This window comes from Thalassophryne amazonica, chromosome 2, assembly GCF_902500255.1.
Source record: "Thalassophryne amazonica chromosome 2, fThaAma1.1, whole genome shotgun sequence".
Classification (NCBI taxonomy): Eukaryota; Metazoa; Chordata; class Actinopteri; order Batrachoidiformes; family Batrachoididae; genus Thalassophryne; species Thalassophryne amazonica.
Window position 1 is genome coordinate 19,948,497 of NC_047104.1, and position 22,274 is coordinate 19,970,770.

The window sequence follows — 22,274 nt, forward strand, 5'->3', positions numbered from 1 at the left end:
TCTCTTTTTGCTCTGTATGCACCACTCTGCATTTAATCATTAGTGATCGATCTCTGCTCCCCTCCACAGCATGTCTTTTTCCTGGTTCTCTCCGTCAGCCCCAACCAGTCCCAGCAGAGGACTGCCCCTCCCTGGGCCTGGTTCTGCTGGAGGTTTCTTCCTGTTAGGAGGGAGTTTTTCCTTCCCACTGTAGCCAAGTGCTTGCTCACAGGGGGTCGTTTTGACCGTTGGGGTTTTACATAATTAATGTATGGCCTTGCCTTACAATATAAAGCGCCTTGGGGCAACTGTTCGTTGTGATTTGGCACTATATAAAAAAATTGATTGAATTGAATTACTTATTGGCTTATTCATTGTCCGTTCCTTTGCGCCCCCTGTTGTGGGTCCGTGCTACGACACCTTCCCAACAGACAGCACCTTATTTTATTTTAATTAATTTATTGATCTTAACTTTTTAACTTGATCTGTGTACCTTGTATTTCACAGTGTCAATGTGTCTTTATGTGATAATTTGTTCCATGTCTGTCTAATGTTGTTTTCTTGTGTGTGATGCACTGAGCTTTTTGCACAACCATTTCCTATGTGTTTTTTTTTAACTACAAATGGCAAATAAACTAATCTTGAATCTATTGTGTTGGAAATTATAAATCTGTCACTAACCTCGGGATCTGTTCCTAAATGTTTCAAATCTGCAGTGATTAAATCATTACTTAAGAAATACTCTTGACCCTCATCTACTGAAAAATATAGGCCGATATCAAACATCATTTTGTTCTAAAACAATCTGCCGTTTGATACGGCGGATCATCGTATTCTACTTGATAGGAGAATAATTTTAGAATTACTGGAAATGCCCTTGCATGGTTGACATTATACCCAACCAGTGGCTCTCCTTGTGTCTTGTACAGCAACACTAACTCTAACCTTGGTGACATGAAATATGGGGTTCCACAGGGGTCCGTCTTAGACCCTCTGCTTTTCTCCCTTTATATATCACCCCTTGGGCACATATTGTGGTGTTTTGGGATTACCTATCATTGCTATGCTAATGACACTCAGCTGCACATGCCATGCCGATAACTGCTGGTACATATGAAGTCCTTCAATTGGTTTGCACCAGTGAAAAGCTGGATGTCCAGCAATTTCTTACTTTTAAACTTGGACAAGACCAAAATGATGGTTCTTGGTCCAGCGAGACATCATTTACATTTACATGCAATAAGATGCCACACAAATTATATTTGTGCCACTCAGAAAAACAATTCCTGTTCAATGCACATCAGAAGCTCCAAAAATTTGTACAGATATTCCACCTCAATATCCATGTGTATTTTTCCCAAAGTCCTTGTTTTTGTAGCATTTTTATTGGTGTTGGTACAGACTGTCCTGGCTGTGTTAGTGGCCAAAAAAATAAAAATAAAACAATAGAAAAAGGTGTTTTTGGACTTTAGGGGGTGGTGGTGGTTGTGGTCTCTCCCTGAACTCCTGTTGCTCACTGCTGGCGCAGTGTGTGTCTCCACCCTGCTCTCCTCCAGGACTTGGCACTGGAGCAGAAACACATGAGTCGAGCAGTAGGAAGGAGGAGCGCGTGGTCCATTGAGCTGATCTGTGTGCACAGATCGGTGAATCTACCTGCTCTCATTTGTCCAGACCAGAACAATAAAGTCCACTTCCTCAGCAGATTGATCGCTGTGGTTCAGACGGATGACACGCTCCGCGCTTCGATCGTCTTCATGCAGTTCAAAAAAAAGAGACTGGACGCGCTGTTCCAGACGCCTGATTATTTTGACACACTAACTAAATAAAAAAAACTACACCACACACTAAATACACACGCTAAAACACTCCACCACACACACTAAAACACACTCCGAGCACGTAAAATATCACAGCTTTCAAAACTTTGCATCTATTTTTGATCCACACAAAGCCACAATTTTCTTCGCTCAGCAACCAAATTACGTGGAGTGGGGATCATTGTTTATTTGGTAATATATTTTACAGCATTGATAAAGAAAAATTTGTGTATTTTTTAACCGTTTGCCGTTTTACCCGCGCGCGCACACACGCACACACACACACACACAGACATCACGTGGGTCTGTGTGTTGTCATCAAACCCATGTGAAGTTGGTGAATGTGACTGGTTAGTTACTGAGTTTTCCACCAATGGTAACACCCTCTCTTCTACTGCAGCTGAGGGAGTCCTGTTTCATTCCAGTCCTCTGCTCCTCCAGCTGAAAGGAGGAAATGAGTCATTTTGCTGCTAAAACGCACAGTGAATATAAGAATATTATCCCCCCCAAAAAACGCGTAAATTATTAATCATAATTCAAGTTATACTTGGCCTATTAACAGCATTTAAAAAGTGGTTTGGAGGTTAAAGTCTCCACTTTCAACACAGATTCAAACAAACCCTCAGAGTGGGGCAGATTTTGTGCTACATCCACTTAATTAGGTCATGTGACTTTGATGCGAGGGCGCGTCATTCGAATCCAGAGGGTTAAAGGGAAGGACCGATGATCTCATATTCAGAATAAACTGGTGTATCATGCCGCTTAAACAGCAAAGTGTGCTTGGACACACCCCAAATGGGCTGGTACCCCCTGTGAAAGGGCTTTTTGCATCTACAAATAGGGCCCCTAATTTTAAAAATCTTTAAGAAATCTTTTGGATGTTAAGAAAATGTCAAAACAGAATTTGACGGAATTTGGAATTTCTGCAGAGCTCAATAGAGTTTTTTTTTTTTTTTTTTTTAAATCACGGATTTTTTCAGGGGCTATGAATATACTTATGGAATGTTTTTTTTACATATGCATTTTCTGTTCCATTTTGACATCAATGCATTACAACCAGCATATGATGCTTCTGTTTGTCTTTTTTTTTTTCAGATCCAACAATTTCTACCTGGCTATGCTGCTGTTCATGTTGTTTTTGTGCATGTTGCCAACCATCTTTGCCATCGTGAGATACCGACCATCCCAGCACTGTGGCCCATTCAGGTAAACAACCTAAAAATCAACTGTGGGAAATAATAAAGATGGAAAACACTCCCATTATTTCTATTTCATTTCTATGACTGCAGAATGTTATGACAGATATGATATTAGCAATAATTTACATTTAAACAAATGGATAAATGCAGTCTAGAGGTTAACAACAACCTGGTAACAGGTTACGGCAAGAGTAGATTAATTAATGTTCACGATAGTTGATGAACAGGGTTCTTGTGGATGATTCTCCACTGCGAACCACTAAATCTTGGTGAGACCACAGAGGCCATAACTGTGTGGACTGTAACAACTATAGGGGTGTTACACTGCTCTCTGTGCCGGGGGAAGGTGCATTCCTAATATGATTCAGTTCCAGCTACTTGCTGCTCAGTAACCAGAACAGTTTGGCTTAAAACCAAAGAGTCAACTACCAACCACATTCTAGCCCTCTAGTGAGTACTCACAGAACACAAGCGGAATATCAGCAGTGCTTCTTTGTGACCTATGATAATTTCTGGAAACCATTTGATTCCATTGATTGGAATGCTCTCTGGAACATTCTGAGAATTCGTGGGATCCCCAAGAAGCTGCTGGAGGCAGAGTGTGAGAGTTTTTCCCAGTGAAAACTGGTGTTCTTCAGGGGTGTGTTTTGGCTCCTACACTGTTCAGTGCTTGCATGGACTGGATGCTGGGTCAGGCTGTAGAAACCAGTGAATTTAGCACATTTGTTGGCGAGGAAAGGGTAATGGATTCCCTGATTACAGCACTAGAGAAGCTGAGTGAGCAATTGGAGTGTCTGTTTTTGAGATTATCCTGGATTACAACTAAGATCCAGGGTTTTAATGACTTCCAAGACTCAGCCATCAGAAGTGTACAATGTTTAGAGACATTCACTTATCTCAGTTTCACTTATGCTTATGTCTTTGGGGCCTTGGTCTTTGACATCCAGAGACATCTGGGAAGAATTTATGGAATCATGAGGTTAAAGGCAGAGTTGTTTGGTGATGCTGATATCATTGCAGAAGAAAGAAGGTCCAAGTCTTTAGGGTCCTGGTTCTACCTGTCTTACTGTGTGGCTTTAACACTTGGACATTAACCGGTCACCTAAGGTAATGACTGGTCTTTGGTGGAGGATCCTTGAGTCCGACTGGAATGGCTTTGCTTCAAATCAGTTTCTACAAAAATATTTGCCATATCAACTTTCCGTTTTCGCAGCATTCATTCTTGACCCAAAATACACAAGTATACCAAACGGTACATGTCAGCTCTCAGTGGTTTCTGTGTCATCAAAGCCAAAACACACGCACGGACGCACACAGAGACCACTTGGCTATTATAACATAGATTTTCTAGAAACTTTGCATAATTTATTACTCTCGATGAAAAATGTCAGCTACCTATTTTATAAATTTAAAGGACATGTCTCACATTTATTTATTTCCTGTTCCTGAAATAGGAAATGTCAAATGTTTAACACTTCCCGGATCGACACTTCCTGAATCATCAATAGAAAACTGGAAATGCCAAATTTTAAGTCCACAGTGAAACAGGAAATGTCAAATCTTTTCCAGTGTGTTGTTTTTGCTGTGGTATGTTCATCCTCTGTAAGGTTTTTGTGTTACTTTTTGTTTCAATAAAATAAATAAATAAATAAATAAATAAAAGACAAAGAGGAGATCTTGCATGAATAGAGGAGATCTCGTGGGAATTCAGTGGAAAGTCGACACTGAAACTGGAAATGCCGAATTTTGAGTCCACAGTGAAACAGGAAATGCCAAATATTTAACACTTCCGGGAAAAAAAACAGTACAGGTCTTATGATTATGAGCCAAGGACAGAGTCGGATGTACCCCAATGCAGGACAGTGAAGACAAAAAGGTGAGTTTCAAACGCTGCCAAGGTTTAATAACAAACTAGTGAGCAAGGACACAAAACAGGTGGAGGAGAACAGAACATACCAAAAAGCAGAACAAATTGTTGAATGGCTTGTTCCAGCTTTCACCTCATGAAATATTTGTACCATTGAATTCATAAAAAGTCATTATTTCTATAAGTAACTGGTCCAAAATTGCTCTACAGCCCCTGACCCAACTTGTGTTTGTTTGTTTGTTTGTAAAGTGGCCTTAAATGTCACAAAAAGTGAATTTGACCAGGAAAAAAAACATGACAAATTTTGGGTTCAAGATGTCTGCAATGAAACAGATTTAAAAGACATTAGGTCAGTCTATAGACAGAGTCCATGATTTGTCAGGTGCAGACAGCAGCTGGATGATTAGAGATCAGAGTAAGAAAAACACAGAATCAAAGTGTCTAAACCAAACCAAGATTTTATTGTAATATTAAAATGCTTGTGTGTGTGTGTGTGTGTGTGTGTGTGTGTGTGTGTGTGTGTGTGTGTGTGTGTGTGTGTGTGTGTGTGTGTGTGTGTGTGTGTGTGTGTGTGTGTGTGTGTGTGTGTGTGTGTGTGTGTGTGTGTGTGTGTGTGTGTGTTACAGTGGACAGGAAAAGATTTATGACATCATCTCTGAGACGGTTACCAGTGACTTCCCGTTGTGGTTTGGTAAGGTGATCGGTTACATCACCAGCCCTGTGGTGGTGCTGCCAGCGCTGCTGCTGCTGTTGTAAGACTGCACCCACACACACACACACACACACACCACACACACACACACACACACACACACAGAGGAGACTAACCTTCCACGTGTGTTCCAGCATGCTGATTTACTACCTTCAAGCTATCGCCAGGTCCCTGAAGTTCACCAACAACCAGCTGAGGATGCGTCTCCAGACTGTGAGTTCCTCATCTTTACCAAGTTCACTGTGACATTAAAGAGACAAAAATGTCCACGTTTCTGCTATAGATATGTGCAGTTATTCAAACACTTCACAACCATTATAATTATGACAGGGTTTGGGTTTGTTATATAGACAACTTCAGGGTGAACCCACCTAGGACCAGTGTTGGGCACGTTACTTTGAAAAAGTAATTAGTTATAGTTACTAGTTACTTCTCCCAAAAAGTAACTGAGTTACTAACTGAGTTACTCCACTATAAAAGTAACTAGTTACCACTAAAAGTAACTATTGCGTTACTCGCCTCTTAGCCCCCCCCCCCCCCCCCTTCTCAGAGTGTGTTTCATAAGCCAGATGCATAGAGAGCAGGACAGCAAAGACAAGTACATTCACAGAGCTTTGCATTTATTGCAACTCAACGCAAACTATAGACAACGGATGGACATACAGTTCTCAAAATATGTTTTTAAAAAGAAAAGTACACAATTTAACAGAGGCTCATTTAAACTGAATTGAAAATGTATATGGATTTGTTAAATCCAACTTAAAGTCCATAACATGCATTCATTCATCTTGCATGTATGCAATCATTTATCCAACCAGCCAACCCAGTCGTCTCACCAACAGGAAAGACCTGCACAAAGGTTTTCATTTACTGCAACTCTAACTTACCAGAATTAGTACACAACTATAGCCAACAGATGGACATAAAGTGCTTCAATTTTGTTTCTTAAAGAAAGTAAATAGCTTAACAGGAGTGCTTTTTAAATTGAACTGAAAATGTTCATGCATTTGTTAAATCCAACTCTAAACATGCATGCATTCCTCTCTCCATCCATCCACCCAACCCAGTCATCTCAACATTTTAGCCCTTAAACCAGTGGTTGTATCGTAGGAGAAGCAGCTTCTCAAATTTGAGGTCAGAGAGTCTGTTCCTCTTTGGGGTGAAGACCAGCTTCCCCAGGCTAAACAGTCTCTCCACTGGAGCACTGGATGGAGTGGCAGCATTATACTTCAGGGAAATTCTCTTTATAAAAGGAAATCCATGAAGTGAGTCCATCCCTTGGGCTCCTGATTTCAAATAATCTGCAACTTGACTTTCCGCAGTAGCAGAAGTGTCGTCCTCATCATCAAAGGAGAAGAACGCATCCTCAACAGTTGAGCTGGTACATGTGGGTGTGGTGGTGCTTGTACCTTTTTGCTGGTCTTCATTTCTTAGACTTGCACGACATACCGCCAGCAGCTCTGCTTTGGCCTTGTCCTTTCTTTCTTGTGTTCGCAGCCAACGTAATGAACCTGGGCAGAGTCACAGCAGCCAGTAGGAGAGCACTGTCGCTCTCCAGCACCTCTGTAAATCTTGTTTTTATCGCCTGAAATGACATAAAGCAAAGAACATATGACTGACTGTCTATACAAACACACACACACACACACACACACACACACACATTATGAGTACAATATATACTCTATATTATTCATTTTCACAACGTATGGATGTATTAGACAGAAATGTAGTTCTTACCTCGACAATTGCCTCTGGAAGATCCACAAGTATTTGGAGTCCAATCTTCAGCTCAAGGGTTTTCATCATCAAGGGTAGGTAGCAGCATGCCGTGGTAGCAGTTGTCCTCTCCCTGGAGGATATCTAGGGCGACTGTCAGCGGCTTCATCGCAATGCAATATTCCTTCAGGAGCTGATGCTCTTTTTCTGTGATTGCTTTCAAGCCGAACTTGGATGAGATGGTGTTGAGATCGACTATGGGAATCTCACAGATCCTAGCTAAGGCTTCATAAAAAGAATTCCATCTGGTACTGCAAGGCACTATCAGCTTCTTTGCAACCACATCCTCTACAGTCTCTGCAGCCACTGTGGAATGGCTGGCCTTATTCCACAAGGCTGTGCATTTTGCAGTTGCACTCCTGTAAACTGCCTTCTCTGGTCTGGAGAGAATCCACTTCTCAATGTCAGAACAAGACACAAGGTTCAGTGTGTGTGATGCACACCTGTAGTGTGGTGGTAAATTAATCACATCGTCATCCTCATCAACACGGCTTTGCAAGACATCATTCATGTCAACAAAAGTCACCTCATCATCTTCCTCATCCCCAGAGTCATCGTCCTCGACTGACTGATACCTCTTAAAAGCCTTAATGAAATTTGAGCCATTGTCAGTGACAGTTGCTGTTATTTTGTGCGAAATGCCATATGACGAGTGGATGTTGTCAAGCTCTGTGGCGATACTCTCGTGTGTATGATGGCCCTTAAACCGTCGGCATGCCAGGGCAGCTTTTTTTCGTTCCATGTTTGTTGGTGGATGTATCCAGTGTGCAGTTACGCCAAGGTAGCTTTTATTGTGTGCAGTCCATATGTCTGCAGTAGTTGCCAAATATTCCAGCTGTTCAAATTCTTTTTTGAGCTCAGCATTCATTTTAACATATTCGGCATCAATGTATTTCGAAAATGTCTTTCTACAAGGCGGGCCGACGCCTCCTTTTCTCGGTATTTTCCCTATCAGAGCCCTGAAGGAGTCTGACTCCACTGTTGACATCGGCAGCATGTTCTCCACAATATATCTCCCTATCAAGTCATAGAGCTCTGTCTGTGTTAGTTTTTGGGGAGCTGAAGCACAAAAATCAAGCTTTTGCTGCTTACACAGTGAGGGTCCTTCACCGTGCCCTTTGTTAGCGGACCCCACGTTAACACCAGCCCTGCTACCTGTGTCTTGGTCTTCTTGGGCCACTAGTTTAGCGGAAGCGTGAGCCGTCGACAGGTGTTTCAGTAGGTTGGAGTTGCTTACACAAGACGTGGACAAAGTTTTTGCTCGGGGACATAATGTACACTCGACGTGTACATTTTTACCTTTGACCTCAACGTAGTTAAAGTAGTGTCTGTATTTCCATCTGGCAAACGCTGTCTTCACACTTGAATCCTCCTCACTCGCCATCTCTCGCTATGCATTGTAAACACCCTCCACTATGCATGCGCTCTAAACACCCACCCACCTAATTTCTCTGATTGGCTGAAGACGTAATCTTACTATACCTTAGCCAATCATCATTGCTTAGGCGGTTATCTCACCCTCCCCTCCTTTGTCACTCACACACACACACACACACACTGACAAGACACACACACTTGCGCCTGAGAGTCCTGTGTCTGTATGCGTGAAGTAAAAAAAAAAAAAAAAAGATTATTGAGCGGCTTCAGTAACGTGCAGTAACGGGGTGTCGGTAGTGGTAACGGCGTTATAGTGACAGTCAGAGTAATTAGTTAGATTAATCGTTACTGAAAAAAGTATATTTATTTCAACGCCGTTATTCCCATCACTGCCTAGGACGCACTATGCAACACACCCGATGCAGTTTTTCCATGATGCACCCCGATATATTTTCCACGTAGTCAGTTCTCATCAGATCTTTAAAAAGTGCACCTCGAATAGGACATGAGGTCGTGACAGAAAGCACTGCAATGCCCAAAAGTTCTAATTATGTTGAAGTTTGTTTGCACAGCAAAATTGGCCGCGATGGTGCTGTTAATTCTGGGTGACCTCCACCATGTAGTGCACTGTGGAGAGCACATTACCTAGTGTGGTGCGCTGCTTAGAAGTGAAATAGAAATAGAAGCATCCATCCCAAGACACACAACAAACTGCAAGAATATGTCAGAGGAACATCAGCGTTCTTCCATCAGTGTTACACACGGCAAAAATCCTTACAACATACACATTTTTGTTTTTTAAACCTCAAGATTAATTTTTATAATTGAATTTCCATTTTGTAGTTAAAAACATTTCTTACATTGGAAATCTTTGGTGTTCCTCTGTAAATTACTGTAATTTTGGGACTTTTAGCCGCTACTTTTTTCACACGCTTTGAACACTGCAGCTTCTGTGCTAGGACCAATTTTATTCACTTTATACATGCTTCCCTTAGGTAGTATTATTAGACGGCATTGCTTAAATTTTCATTGTTACGCAGATGATACCCAGCTTTATCTATCCATGAAGCCAGAGGACACACACCAATTAGCTAAACTGCAGGATTGTCTTACAGACATAAAGACATGGATGACCTCTAATTTCCTGCTTTTAAACTCAGATAAAACTGAAGTTATTGTACTTGGCCCCACAAATCTTAGAAACATGGTGTCTAACCAGATCCTTACTCTGGATGGCATTACCCTGACCTCTAGTAATACTGTGAGAAATCTTGGAGTCATTTTTGATCAGGATATGTCATTCAAAGCGCATATTAAACAAATATGTAGGACTGCTTTTTTGCATTTACGCAATATCTCTAAAATCAGAAAGGTCTTGTCTCAGAGTGATGCTGAAAAACTAATTCATGCATTTATTTCCTCTAGGCTGGACTATTGTAATTCATTATTATCAGGTTGTCCTAAAAGTTCCCTAAAAAGCCTTCAGTTAATTCAAAATGCTGCAGCTAGAGTACTGACGGGGACTAGAAGGAGAGAGCATATCTCACCCATATTGGCCTCTCTTCATTGGCTTCCTGTTCATTCTAGAATAGAATTTAAAATTCTTCTTCTTACTTATAAGGTTTTGAATAATCAGGTCCCATCTTATCTTAGGGACCTCGTAGTACCATATCACCCCAATAGAGCGCTTCGCTCTCAGACTGCAGGCTTACTTGTAGTTCCTAGGGTTTGTAAGAGTAGAATGGGAGGCAGAGCCTTCAGCTTTCAGCCTCCTCTCCTGTGGAACCAGCTCCCAATTCAGATCAGGGAGACAGACACCCTCTCTACTTTTAAGATTAGGCTTAAAACTTTCCTTTTTGCTAAAGCTTATAGTTAGGGCTGGATCGGGTGACCCTGAACCATCCCTTAGTTATGCTGCTATAGACGTAGACTGCTGGGGGGTTCCCATGATGCACTGTTTCTTTCTCTTTTTGCTCTGTATGCACCACTCTGCATTTAATCATTAGTGATCGATCTCTGCTCCCCTCCACAGCATGTCTTTTTCCTGGTTCTCTCCCTCAGCCCCAACCAATCCCAGCAGAAGACTGCCCCTCCCTGAGCCTGGTTCTGCTGGAGGTTTCTTCCTGTTAAAAGGGAGTTTTTCCTTCCCACTGTAGCCAAGTGCTTGCTCACAGGGGGTCGTTTTGACCGTTGGGGTTTTACATAATTATTGTATGGCCTTGCCTTACAATATAAAGCGCCTTGGGGCAACTGTTTGTTGTGATTTGGCGCTATATAAAAAAAAAATTGATTGATTGATTGATAAACAATGATGCGGCTAATTTATGGATTTTTACACAGAGCGTTTAAAGTGGCACTCTGAGGTGAGAGCAAGGCCTGGATAACGAGCAGCAAGAAATCATTTACCAAAGCTGGCTGAATGCAAGACCAACTTTTGCTAAAGTCTGTCAGTGGATCCTGACAGTGTAGCTCAGTGTAAAAAAAAAATCCAGTATCACCACACACACACACAAAGGTGAAGGACTGGACTGCTGCGTGATCAATCAATCAGTTTTCAAACAGTTTTATTTATATAGTGCCAAATCACAATATGGGTGAGATATGTTCTCTCCTTCTAGTCCCCATCAGTACTCTAGCTGCAGCATTTTGAATTAACTGAAGGCTTTTCAGGGAAAATGATGAAGAGGACAGCTCAAGGGCGAATTTGCCTTAAGACGAAAGAGACAGTGAGAGCGACAATGAAAGACAGACTGTGTGTGTGATGAAGTAATTCTGAAGCTGTTCAATTCTGACACTGAAGAACAGGACTTTAGTGGTTTTAGTGCACATGAGGAAGATGAAGATAGCGATCAATGAAACCTGGTAGGTTACTGTACCGGTATTTTTTTATTTGTATTCCAGCCATGTTACAGGCGCTGTTCAGAAAAAAAGCATTAATGGTACATATTTGTGTATGGTACCGGTATGTATTTATTTAAAAGTTTTTAAAAAATCTTTCTGGGTAACATCTTTCTGTGGAAATATGTTACAACGTGGACACTTACAGCTTATAGACAAGTGTGGCCTATATATGTACAATTTGTTTTTCTTTTTTTTTTCTTTTCAAAGTTCGTGGGTGCAGCTTATATTCAGGTGCACTCAACAGTCAGGAATATGGGGTGAAGACAATTTGGGATCAGTGTAATCTGAGTTATGTATGTTGGGGACAGTGCAATATGAGACATATGCAGGGTTCTCCCCAGAAATTTTTAGTATAGCGGTGCTGTTGGGAACTATCGCCGTGCGCAATGCTTCCACTCGGGGTCCTATCTGACCTTGTGTCCTGAAGCCCAAAGACAAAAATGAAAATCTTTTAGTACTGTTTCTGGTCTGATTCTGTGCTGAATTGTTCATTTAGTTAAATTAATCTAAAATGTTTGTGTTTTGTTGACACACTGTATGTAACAAATGTTCAATAAACTTATTTGAAAGAAAAAAATGTACAGAAAGACAATTTAAAATGTGGAAGATTGTAGACTTTTTTACACTTTTCCCCTGCATAATTTTCAGTTTGAAAAGTTTGAATTCCAAAGTCACAATATCACCAGGCTGGGGGCATCCACTTCAGAGTGTGAAAATCTCACCTTGTCCTTGTGATTCAGATTTTGACAGTTCTCTATATTGTCAAAAATGAAATAAAAGTAATAAACAAAAGGTTCAGCTTTCCTCCCCGAGTCAGCAGGTGCATTTCTGGAAAATGTCTTATTACTCTGATTTTACTCTGCATTTGTCTGCATTTCTCAGCGTGTGATGTACATTTTAAGAAAAGCAGAAACATCCCGATGGCTGACACAGTGAAGAAATGAACACTGGTTATCCGATAACGAAGCAGTGTTGTGAGCTTTCATTTGAAAGTAAAGGTTCGGATTTACAGAGGCTGTACAGAGAGACAGGAGGCGACACACTTCACCCTAAAACTCTTAATTTTTTCAGGGTCTGTCGGATTTTGGATTCTAACGTGTGGTGACGCTGCCATTTGTGTCGCTGGACACTGTTTTAGTCCCTCCGTGAGCGTGCACGTGGAGTGTCTCCATGACGCTGTTTTGTACATGCTGGACACGCAGATGGATTTTTTTTACATCTGGAAAAAGTTGGAATACGTTATTTTCAGGAGATAATGGACTTTCTATCTAATGGTGAGAGAACTTTGTGAGGAGCTCCACAAAACTGGCTGGCGATCACGCGCGATCCGTGCGTGGGAACTCCTTTAGTGGAGCGGACTTTGGAAATCACAAGTGGATGACTGCTCAGGTGTTTGTTTTTCCTTCTTCTCAGTGGAGCTGGTAGGGCTCATTTTTATTTTACTTCAAGTGTCTGTCTTGATGTGAGACAGCAGCGCGCACCACACTCGCGCAGTGTGCACATGCACTAAGTTTTAGCACAGTGGAAAGCGGCACCTTTTACCGTGACTGCATCAGAATTAACAGTTATCAGTTTAAAAAAAAAAAGAGTCATCATAACACCACATCACACTTACTGTATATAAACTTTGTAATTAATCTGTGATTCCCTTTTTAACATTAGCAGCATTCAAGTGCGAGGTTTCCTCTAAGAAATGCTGTCGGAAACACTCTTAAAAAAAAAAAAAAAAAAAAAAAAAAAAAAAAAAAAAAAAAAACCCCACTGGTTTCAGTGCAACATGTCCTTTAAAACATAGAAGAATGGAAATAATGCACGCCGTTATCCAGCCCCAAAATCCTAAAGTGTGTCTCGGTACCTGAATAGTTTTGAATTCCGTTTTGCTGTTTTCTTCCTAAAAGCCTACCTGTTCACTGTCACAGAGGCTGCAACATCGTTCTTAGCCTCTGATCTGATCGATCCCACAGCAGACAGCGTTGATCGAGTCGGCTGTGCACCTGCCTCCGTGACGCTCGGCGCTGGTGAGCCTCCTCCCCAGATGGCCCGGCAATTGCTGCATCCCTGCCAAGACAAACAAAAATTGCAGAGATCTGGCTTCGTGTAAGGCTTGTTTTGTCATAGTTTGTGTCATCTGAATGTAAACAGGATAAAATAGAGCTGAACTTGTTTATGTGAAATTTCCCATAAAAGCGGGTTTGCGTGCCATTAGATTCCCATCAAGTCTACCGCTAAAACATCACGAAATGACACTACGCTATAGCGGCGCTAGATGGCAGTATGACAGCGTGGCACCGTTTTTCCATTGTCTGGGGAGAGCCCTGCATATGTCTGACTGGAATGGGGTAATTTAGAGGTTTCTGAGCTCGCCTGTGAGCGCGGCATTCTTTTTGAGGATGCACAAGCAAATTTTGTTGTGCTGGTTTACTGTGCAATGGCAATAAAGGTGATTCTTATTCTGACAAAATGATCCAGGACAGCATTGTGTACGGCTTACGTGAGGACACCATACGTGCCCGTCTCCTGCAAGAGAAAGACTTGACACTCAACACAGCCATCAACATATGTCGAGCAATGGAGAGGGTGACTGTGCATGCAAAGGCAATGCAGAAAAATGAAGACTCTGTTACTGTTAATAGAGTGTCAGATGGCAATTCAAAAAAAGAAAAAACATGAATGAGGCAAGTACAAGGCCTGGGACAAAGACAAATCAAAGACTCTATTGAAATGTAAATTCTGTGGCGGTACCCATGAATACAGTAGAAAAAAATGTCCCGCATATGGACAAACCTGTGAAAACCGTCACAAGAGGAACCACTTCACGGTGTGTTGTACCCCTGACTGGCAAAGGAGAAAAAGCAAACAGAAGGGGAACGGTGAAAACCGTGTAAATGCAGTGCAAGAGGAGTACATGACTAGTGATGAGGACATTGATTTCTGCTACCCTGTTTATGCCGAGTACTTGACAAGGGTTCATATCACGCACCAACGAAATAGTGTTCCTGTCAGCTGGACACTGGAGCATCGAGGAACACAATGCCTTTGTCAGTGTATCGGCAAATCACAGGAGCCGATGGCAACCTCTGCACCTCGACTACAAAGTTATGCACCTGTGATGGCACAGTGATGGAGCCGGTTGGCTATGATCGGCTATACAACCCCTGGCAATAATTATGGAATCACCGGCCTTGGAGGATGTTCATTCAGTTGTTTAATTTTGTAGAAAAAAAGCAGATCACAGACATGACACAAAACTAAAGTCATTTCAAATGGCAACTTTCTGGCTTTAAGAAACACTATAAGAAATCAGGAAAAATAATTGTGGCAGTCAGTAACCGTTACTTTTTTAGACCAAGCAGAGGGGAAAAAAAAAATATGGAATCACTCAGTTCTGAGGAATAAATTATGGAATCACACCTTGGAGAGCTGTTGCACCAAGTGGACTGACATGAATCATAGCTCCAACACGAGAGATGTCAATTGAAACAAGGAGAGGATTATCAAACTCTTAAAAGAGGGTAAATCATCACGCAATGTTGCAAAAGATGTTGGTTGTTCACAGTCAGCTGTGTCTAAGCTCTGGACCAAATACAAACATGGGAAGGTTGTTAAAGGCAAACATACTGGTAGACCAAGGAAGACATCAAAGCGTTAAGACAGAAAACTTAAAGCAATATGTCTCAAAAATCGAAAATGCACAACAAAACAAATGAGGAACGAATGGGAGGAAACTGGAGTCAACGTCTGTGACCGAACTGTAAGAAACCGCCTAAAGGAAATGGAATTTACATACAGAAAAGCTAAATGAAAGCCATCATTAGCACCTAAACAGAAAAAAACAAGGTTATAATGGGCTAATGAAAAGCAATCGTGGACTGTGGATGACTGGATGAAAGTCATATTCAGTGATGAATCTCAAATCTGCATTGGGCAAGGTGATGATGCTGGAACTTTTGTTTGGTGCCGTTCCAATGAGATTTATAAAGATGACTGCCTGAAGAGAACATGTAAATTTCCACAGTCATTGATGATATGGGGCTGCATGTTGGGTAAAGGCACTGGGGAGATGACTGTCATTACATCATCAATAAATGCACAAGTTTATGTTGATATTTTGGACACTTTTCTTATCCCATCAATTGAAAGGATGTTTGGGGATGATGAAATCATTTTTCAAGATGATAATGCATCTTGCCATAGAGCAAAAACTGTGAAAACATTCCTTGCAAAAAGACACATAGGGTCAATGTCATGGCCTGCAAATAGTCCGGATCTTAATCCAATTGAAAATCTTTGGTGGAAGTTGAAGAAAATGGTCCATGACAAGGCTCCAACCGGCTAAGGCGTCTCCATGGAAGGTGGCTACTGACAGGTCAGCCACACTGACTAAGGCACGTAAAGACCACACATTGACGCTGAGCATCACACTGTCACAGAACAGCCCGGTGATTACCAGAATCGCAAGGGCACCCGTCACAGATGGTGCCACAACGCCAGTGCAGAACATCAACAAGAATGTCTGGTCAGGAACACCGGACAGACTATTTTTTTATAAGACTATTTTTTTCATGCAGCTGTTCACAAAGTGGAGTCTTCACCCCAACTTTGCTTGTGAACGGCTGAGACTTTTGGGGATGCTCTTTTTATATCCAATCATGAGTGTCCTCAGCTCCCAGACACTTACTGTTGTTAGAAGGAAAGGTGATGTAACACTGTGGTAAACATACCACTGTCCCAGCTTTTTTGAAACGTGCTGCAGGCATCCATTTCAAAATGAGCAAATATTTTCAATCAATCAATCAGTTTTATTTATATAGCGCCAAATCACAACAAACAGTTGCCCCAAGGCACTTTATATTGTAAGGCAAGGCCATACAATAATTACGTAAAAACCCCAACGGTCAAAACGACCCCCTGTGAGCAAGCAGTTGGCGACAGTGGGAAGGAAAAACTCCCTTTAACAGGAAGAAACCTCCAGCAGAACCAGGCTCAGGGAGGGGCAGTCTTCTGCTGGGACTGGTTGGGGCTGAGGGAGAGAACCAGGAAAAAGACATGCTGTGGAGGGGAGCAGAGATCAGTCACTAATGATTAAATGCAAAGTGGTGCATACAGAGCAAAAAGAGAAAGAAACCCTCAGTGCATCATGGGAACCCCCCAGCAGTCTAAGTCTATAGCAGCATAACTATGGGATGGTTCAGGGTCACCTGATCCAGCCCCAACTATAAGCTTTAGCAAACAGGAAAGTTTTAAGCCTAATCTTAAAAGTAGAGAGGGTGTCTGTCTCCCTGATCTGAATTGGGAGCTGGTTCCACAGGAGAGGAGCCTGAAAGCTGAAGGCTCTGCCTCCCATTCTACTCTTACAAACCCTAGGAACTACAAGTAAGCCTGCAGTCTGAGAGCGAAGCGCTCTATTGGGGTGATATGGTACTATGAGGTCCCTAAGATAAGATGGGACCTGATTATTCAAAACCTTATAAGTAAGAAGAAGAATTTTAAATTCTATTCTAGAATTAACAGGAAGCCAATGAAGAGAGGCCAATATGGGTGAGATATGCTCTCTCCTTCTAGTCCCCGTTAGTACTCTAGCTGCAGCATTTTGAATTAACTGAAGGCTTTTCAGGGAACTTTTAGGACAACCTGATAATAATGAATTACAATAGTCCAGCCTAGAGGAAATAAATGCATGAATTAGTTTTTCAGCATCCCTCTGAGACAAGACCTTTCTAATTTTAGAGATATTGCGTAAATGCAAAAAAGCAGTCCTACATATTTGTTTAATATACGCATTGAATGACATATCCTGATCAAAAATGACTCCAAGATTTCTCACAGTATTACTAGAGGTCAGGGTAATGCCATCGAGAGTAAGGATCTGGTTAGACACCATGTTTCTAAGATTTGTGGGGCCAAGTACAATAACTTCAGTTTTATCTGAGTTTAAAAGCAGGAAATTAGAGGTCATCCATGTCTTTATGTCTGTAAGACAATCCTGCAGTTTAGCTAATTGGTGTGTGTCCTCTGGCTTCATGGATAGATAAAGCTGGGTATCATCTGCGTAACAATGACAATTTAAGCAATGCCGTTTAATAATACTGCCTAAGGGAAGCATGTATAAAGTGAATAAAATTGGTCCTAGCACAGAACCTTGTGGAACTCCATAATTAACCTTAGTCTGTGAAGAAGATTCCCCATTTACATGAACAAATAGATAAATATGATTCAAACCACCGCAGCGCAGTGCCTTTAATACCTATGGCATGCTCTAATCTCTGTAATAAAATTTTATGGTCAACAGTATCAAAAGCAGCACTGAGGTCTAACAGAACAAGCACAGAGATGAGTCCACTGTCTGAGGCCATAAGAAGATCATTTGTAACCTTCACTAATGCTGTTTCTGTACTATGATGAATTCTAAAACCTGACTGAAACTCTTCAAATAGACCATTCCTCTGCAGATGATCAGTTAGCTGTTTTACAACTACCCTTTATTGTTTTTGTTTTCACAAAACAATAAAGTTTATCAGTTTGAACATTAACTATCTTGTCTTTGTGATGTGTTCAATTGAATATAGGTTGAAGAGGATTTGCAAATTGTATTCTGTTTTGGCAGCACGGTGGATTAGTGGTTAGCACTGTTGCCTCACATTGAGAAGGTCATGGGTTCAATTCCCACCTGTGGCCTTTCTGTGTGGAGTTTGCACACCTGTGCACTAATCATGGTGTCTAATCAGCATCTTGATATGGCACACCTGTGAGGTGGGATGGATTATCTCAGCAAAGGAGAAGTGCTCACTATCACAGATTTAGACTGGTTTGTGAACAATATTTGAGGGAAATGGTGATATTGTGTATGTGGAAAAAGTTTTAGATCTTTGAGTTCATCTCATACAAAATGGGAGCAAAACCAAAAGTGTTGCGTTTATATTTTTGTTGAGTGTAATTTACATGCATCGATGCAATGCAAAAAAAAAACCAAAAAACCCCCAGCTTGTTTAAGAGTAAAATTATGAATAACATCAATTTAATTAACTGAACTGATGACTGGAGTTAACTTTGTCAGCATATTAACTCAAGACTGACTAAATATGCTGACAAAGTTAGCCAACCAGGTGCATGCACTAATATAACAGAGCACCATGACGCACTGAAGGTCATCTGGCCAGAAACTTTTGTTGTGAGTTCTTCTGTCATAGGTATTAAAGGCACTGCGCTGCGGTGGTTTGAATCATATTTGTCTAATAGATTACAATTTGTTCATGTAAATGGGGAATCTTCTTCACAGACTAAAGTTAATTATGGAGTTCCACAAGGTTCTGTGCTAGGACCAATTTTATTCACTTTATATATGCTTCCCTTAGGCAGTATTATTAGACGGTATTGCTTAAATTTTCATTGTTACGCAGATGATACCCAGCTTTATCTATCCATGAAGCCAGAGGACACACACCAATTAGCTAAACTGCGGGATTGTCTTACAGACATAAAGACATGGATGACCTCTAATTTCCTGCTTTTAAACTCAGATAAAACTGAAGTTATTGTACTTGGCCCCACAAATCTTAGAAACATGGTGTCTAACCAGATCCTTACTCTGGATGGCATTACCCTGACCTCTAGTAATACTGTGAGAAATCTTGGAGTCATTTTTGATCAGGATATGTCATTCAAAGCGCATATTAAACACATATGTAGGACTGCTTTTTTGCATTTACGCAATATCTCTAAAATCAGAAAGGTCTTGTCTCAGAGTGATGCTGAAAAACTAATTCATGCATTTATTTCCTCTAGGCTGGACTATTGTAATTCATTATTATCAGGTTGTCCTAAAAGTTCCCTAAAAAGCCTTCAGTTAATTCAAAATGCTGCAGCTAGAGTACTGACGGGGACTAGAAGGAGAGAGCATATCTCACCCATATTGGCCTCTCTTCATTGGCTTCCTGTTAATTCTAGAATAGAATTTAAAATTCTTCTTCTTACTTATAAGGTTTTGAATAATCAGGTCCCATCTTATCTTAGGGACCTTGTAGTACCATATCACCCCAATAGAGCGCTTCGCTCTCAGACTGCAGGCTTACTTGTAGTTCCTAGGGTTTGTAAGAGTAGAATGGGAAGCAGAGCCTTCAGCTTTCAGGCTCCTCTCCTGTGGAACCAGCTCCCAATTCAGATCAGGGAGACAGACACCCTCTCTACTTTTAAGATTAGGCTTAAAACTTTCCTTTTTGCTAAAGCTTATAGTTAGGGCTGGATCAGGTGACCCTGAACCATCCCTTAGTTATGCTGCTATAGACGTAGACTGCTGGGGGGTTCCCATGATGCACTGTTTCTTTCTCTTTTTGCTCTGTATGCACCACTCTGCATTTAATCATTAGTGATCGATCTCTGCTCCCCTCCACAGCATGTCTTTTTCCTGGTTCTCTCCCTCAGCCCCAACCAGTCCCAGCAGAAGACTGCCCCTCCCTGAGCCTGGTTCTGCTGGAGGTTTCTTCCTGTTAAAAGGGAGTTTTTCCTTCCCACTGTAGCCAAGTGCTTGCTCACAGGGGGTCGTTTTGACCGTTGGGGTTTTACATAATTATTGTATGGCCTTGCCTTACAATATAAAGCACCTTGGGGCAACTGTTTGTTGTGATTTGGCGCTATATAAAAAAATTGATTGAATTGATTGATAGCGGCTTTTTGCAGTGTGTCTGCAGATTTTGGTGTAGATCCCTGTTATTCGAGTAATGCAGGTGTTTTGTGTACTGTGATGGGTACTAGTTCCTTAATTTTGAAGTACTGTAGCTTCTCTTGGCCACCATATAAATGTGCTGTGTTAATAAACTTAACTTGAGCAACATTTAGAGGCTGAATGCGAACACGACCTCAGTGCTTCTTTAAGGGATAAAATACTCGACTCAATAAGATGTAGAGCGGGATGACGTCAAACTGAGTTCATGATTGGAATTAATCTGATGATGCATTTTGATGTAAGTACATATAAAAGTGAAAATTCCCTTTACTGACTTCACTCTATTCAGGACCGGAATGAGGACAAGAAGAAAGTTATCCAGATGGCAGCAGGTACATGTCTTTGTTGGTTTGCACATCATCTTCATTGTTGCTGTGGTGTTGTGACTCATGTGATATTTAACCTTTCTCAGCACGGCTGCAGGTTCCAGATGCACAAGATAAGAAAGCAGATCAGGAGGAGGAAAACATCACAAGTCATGAGGCCTCAATCCACACGCCGTCCCCACAACACAACGGCAGAATCTCAAACTTTCAGTCTCCAACTCGACGTGGGACCAGCATCCGCACCATTACCCAGTCGGCATCTCGACCAGACCTGAACCAAGGATGTGCTGCAGAGTCCTCCAGAAGTGAAGCTGCATCCACACTGCCCAAAAACAGGTGGGATCATCTACCAAGCAGGTCTTACCTGTGTCAGAGTTACAGTGACATGCAGAGGTGCTACTTGCAACAGGCAACTGCTTGGGACCTCAGGCCAGAAGGGGCCCCAATGAGGTGAGAAACTATACAGCCAGACCTGCCCGTCTTAGGCAATACAGATAAATGCTCGGGGTAACAATGACTCCTCTGAGGGCCCTACATCAAAGGAGAACTTTAACAAAACTCACTTTACATGAGGAATGGGCAGGAGTGGTCTTGAACTCGAAATCTTCTGAACTGGAAACAAGTGCACTCACCCCTTGACTGCCAAAAAATAAATAAATAAATATATATATATATATATATATATATATATATATATATAAATCCACAAGTAGCTGGATCTTAAAAAAGACAATAATGCAGAAACTTCTTAACTCCATGAACTAAGGACTCACATACCAGATTTTTGCACAACACTAGCTGGTGACAATAAACTCCAGTCATTTTTTTAAACTGTCATTTCTAATAACCAAACAAGAGGTGAAAATCAGTCAGACATACAACTTATACTCAATGGTGCTTAATTTTTCTTCTTTATTTTGAGATCACAATCACTTATCTGTCAGGCTGTGACCAAAACCCTTATAAGTCCAACAACAGAATTTCTCCTTGAAACCAAAGGCACAAAAAAAAAAAAAAGAGGTGTCAAGCTGAGACTCAAAAGGTTTACAGCAGTCAAAAACACAAACCTGTCAAAAAAAAAAGGCTTGACACAAGTAAGTCTTCAAGAAGTGTTCCAGACAAATACCACGCAACAGTGATCTAGACTGCAGGCTCAGTTGGTCACTGGAGGTTAAAAAAAAAAATCCAGCAATATCTAGTGATCAAAAACACTCGGAGACTGACTGGAACAAATGTTCCAGCGAAGAGGTGTGAGCCTGTGTGGCTTATATGGAGAGCAGAATAATCAGTGGAGTGAAAACCAATGGCGCACCGTTAATCTGCAGAAGGTGCGTTAGATAGGATGAAACCATCACACTGTGTACAGCAGACTGGATACACAACAGGGGCATAAACATGAAGTGAGCAAGAGAAACCAGAGAAATCACGACACTGTCTGAATCAAACCACAGGGGTGGACAGTACTCCTTCCCCCTATGGAACATCACCACCGGCTGTTCCTGTCATGTCTGGAAGACCCTGCAAGCATCCAAATGCTTTTCTAAGTTGTTAGAAACCAGCTTCCAGGAGTGGTCGTCTAGGCCATAGCCCTCCCAGTC

At 41.4% G+C, this 22,274-nt stretch overlaps 1 protein-coding gene across 1 annotated transcript in view; it reads left to right on the forward strand.

The window, feature by feature from the left end:
• Nucleotides 1-22,274, forward strand: part of LOC117503320 (transmembrane channel-like protein 3) — a 251,235-nt gene that overhangs the window by 219,706 nt on the left and 9,255 nt on the right. The window contains exons 15-19 of the mRNA XM_034162542.1: nt 2,892-3,002; nt 5,489-5,614; nt 5,709-5,787; nt 20,640-20,682; nt 20,763-21,012. Coding sequence (XP_034018433.1) covers nt 2,892-3,002; nt 5,489-5,614; nt 5,709-5,787; nt 20,640-20,682; nt 20,763-21,012 — 609 coding nt within the window. The remainder of the gene's footprint in view (nt 1-2,891; nt 3,003-5,488; nt 5,615-5,708; nt 5,788-20,639; nt 20,683-20,762; nt 21,013-22,274) is intronic.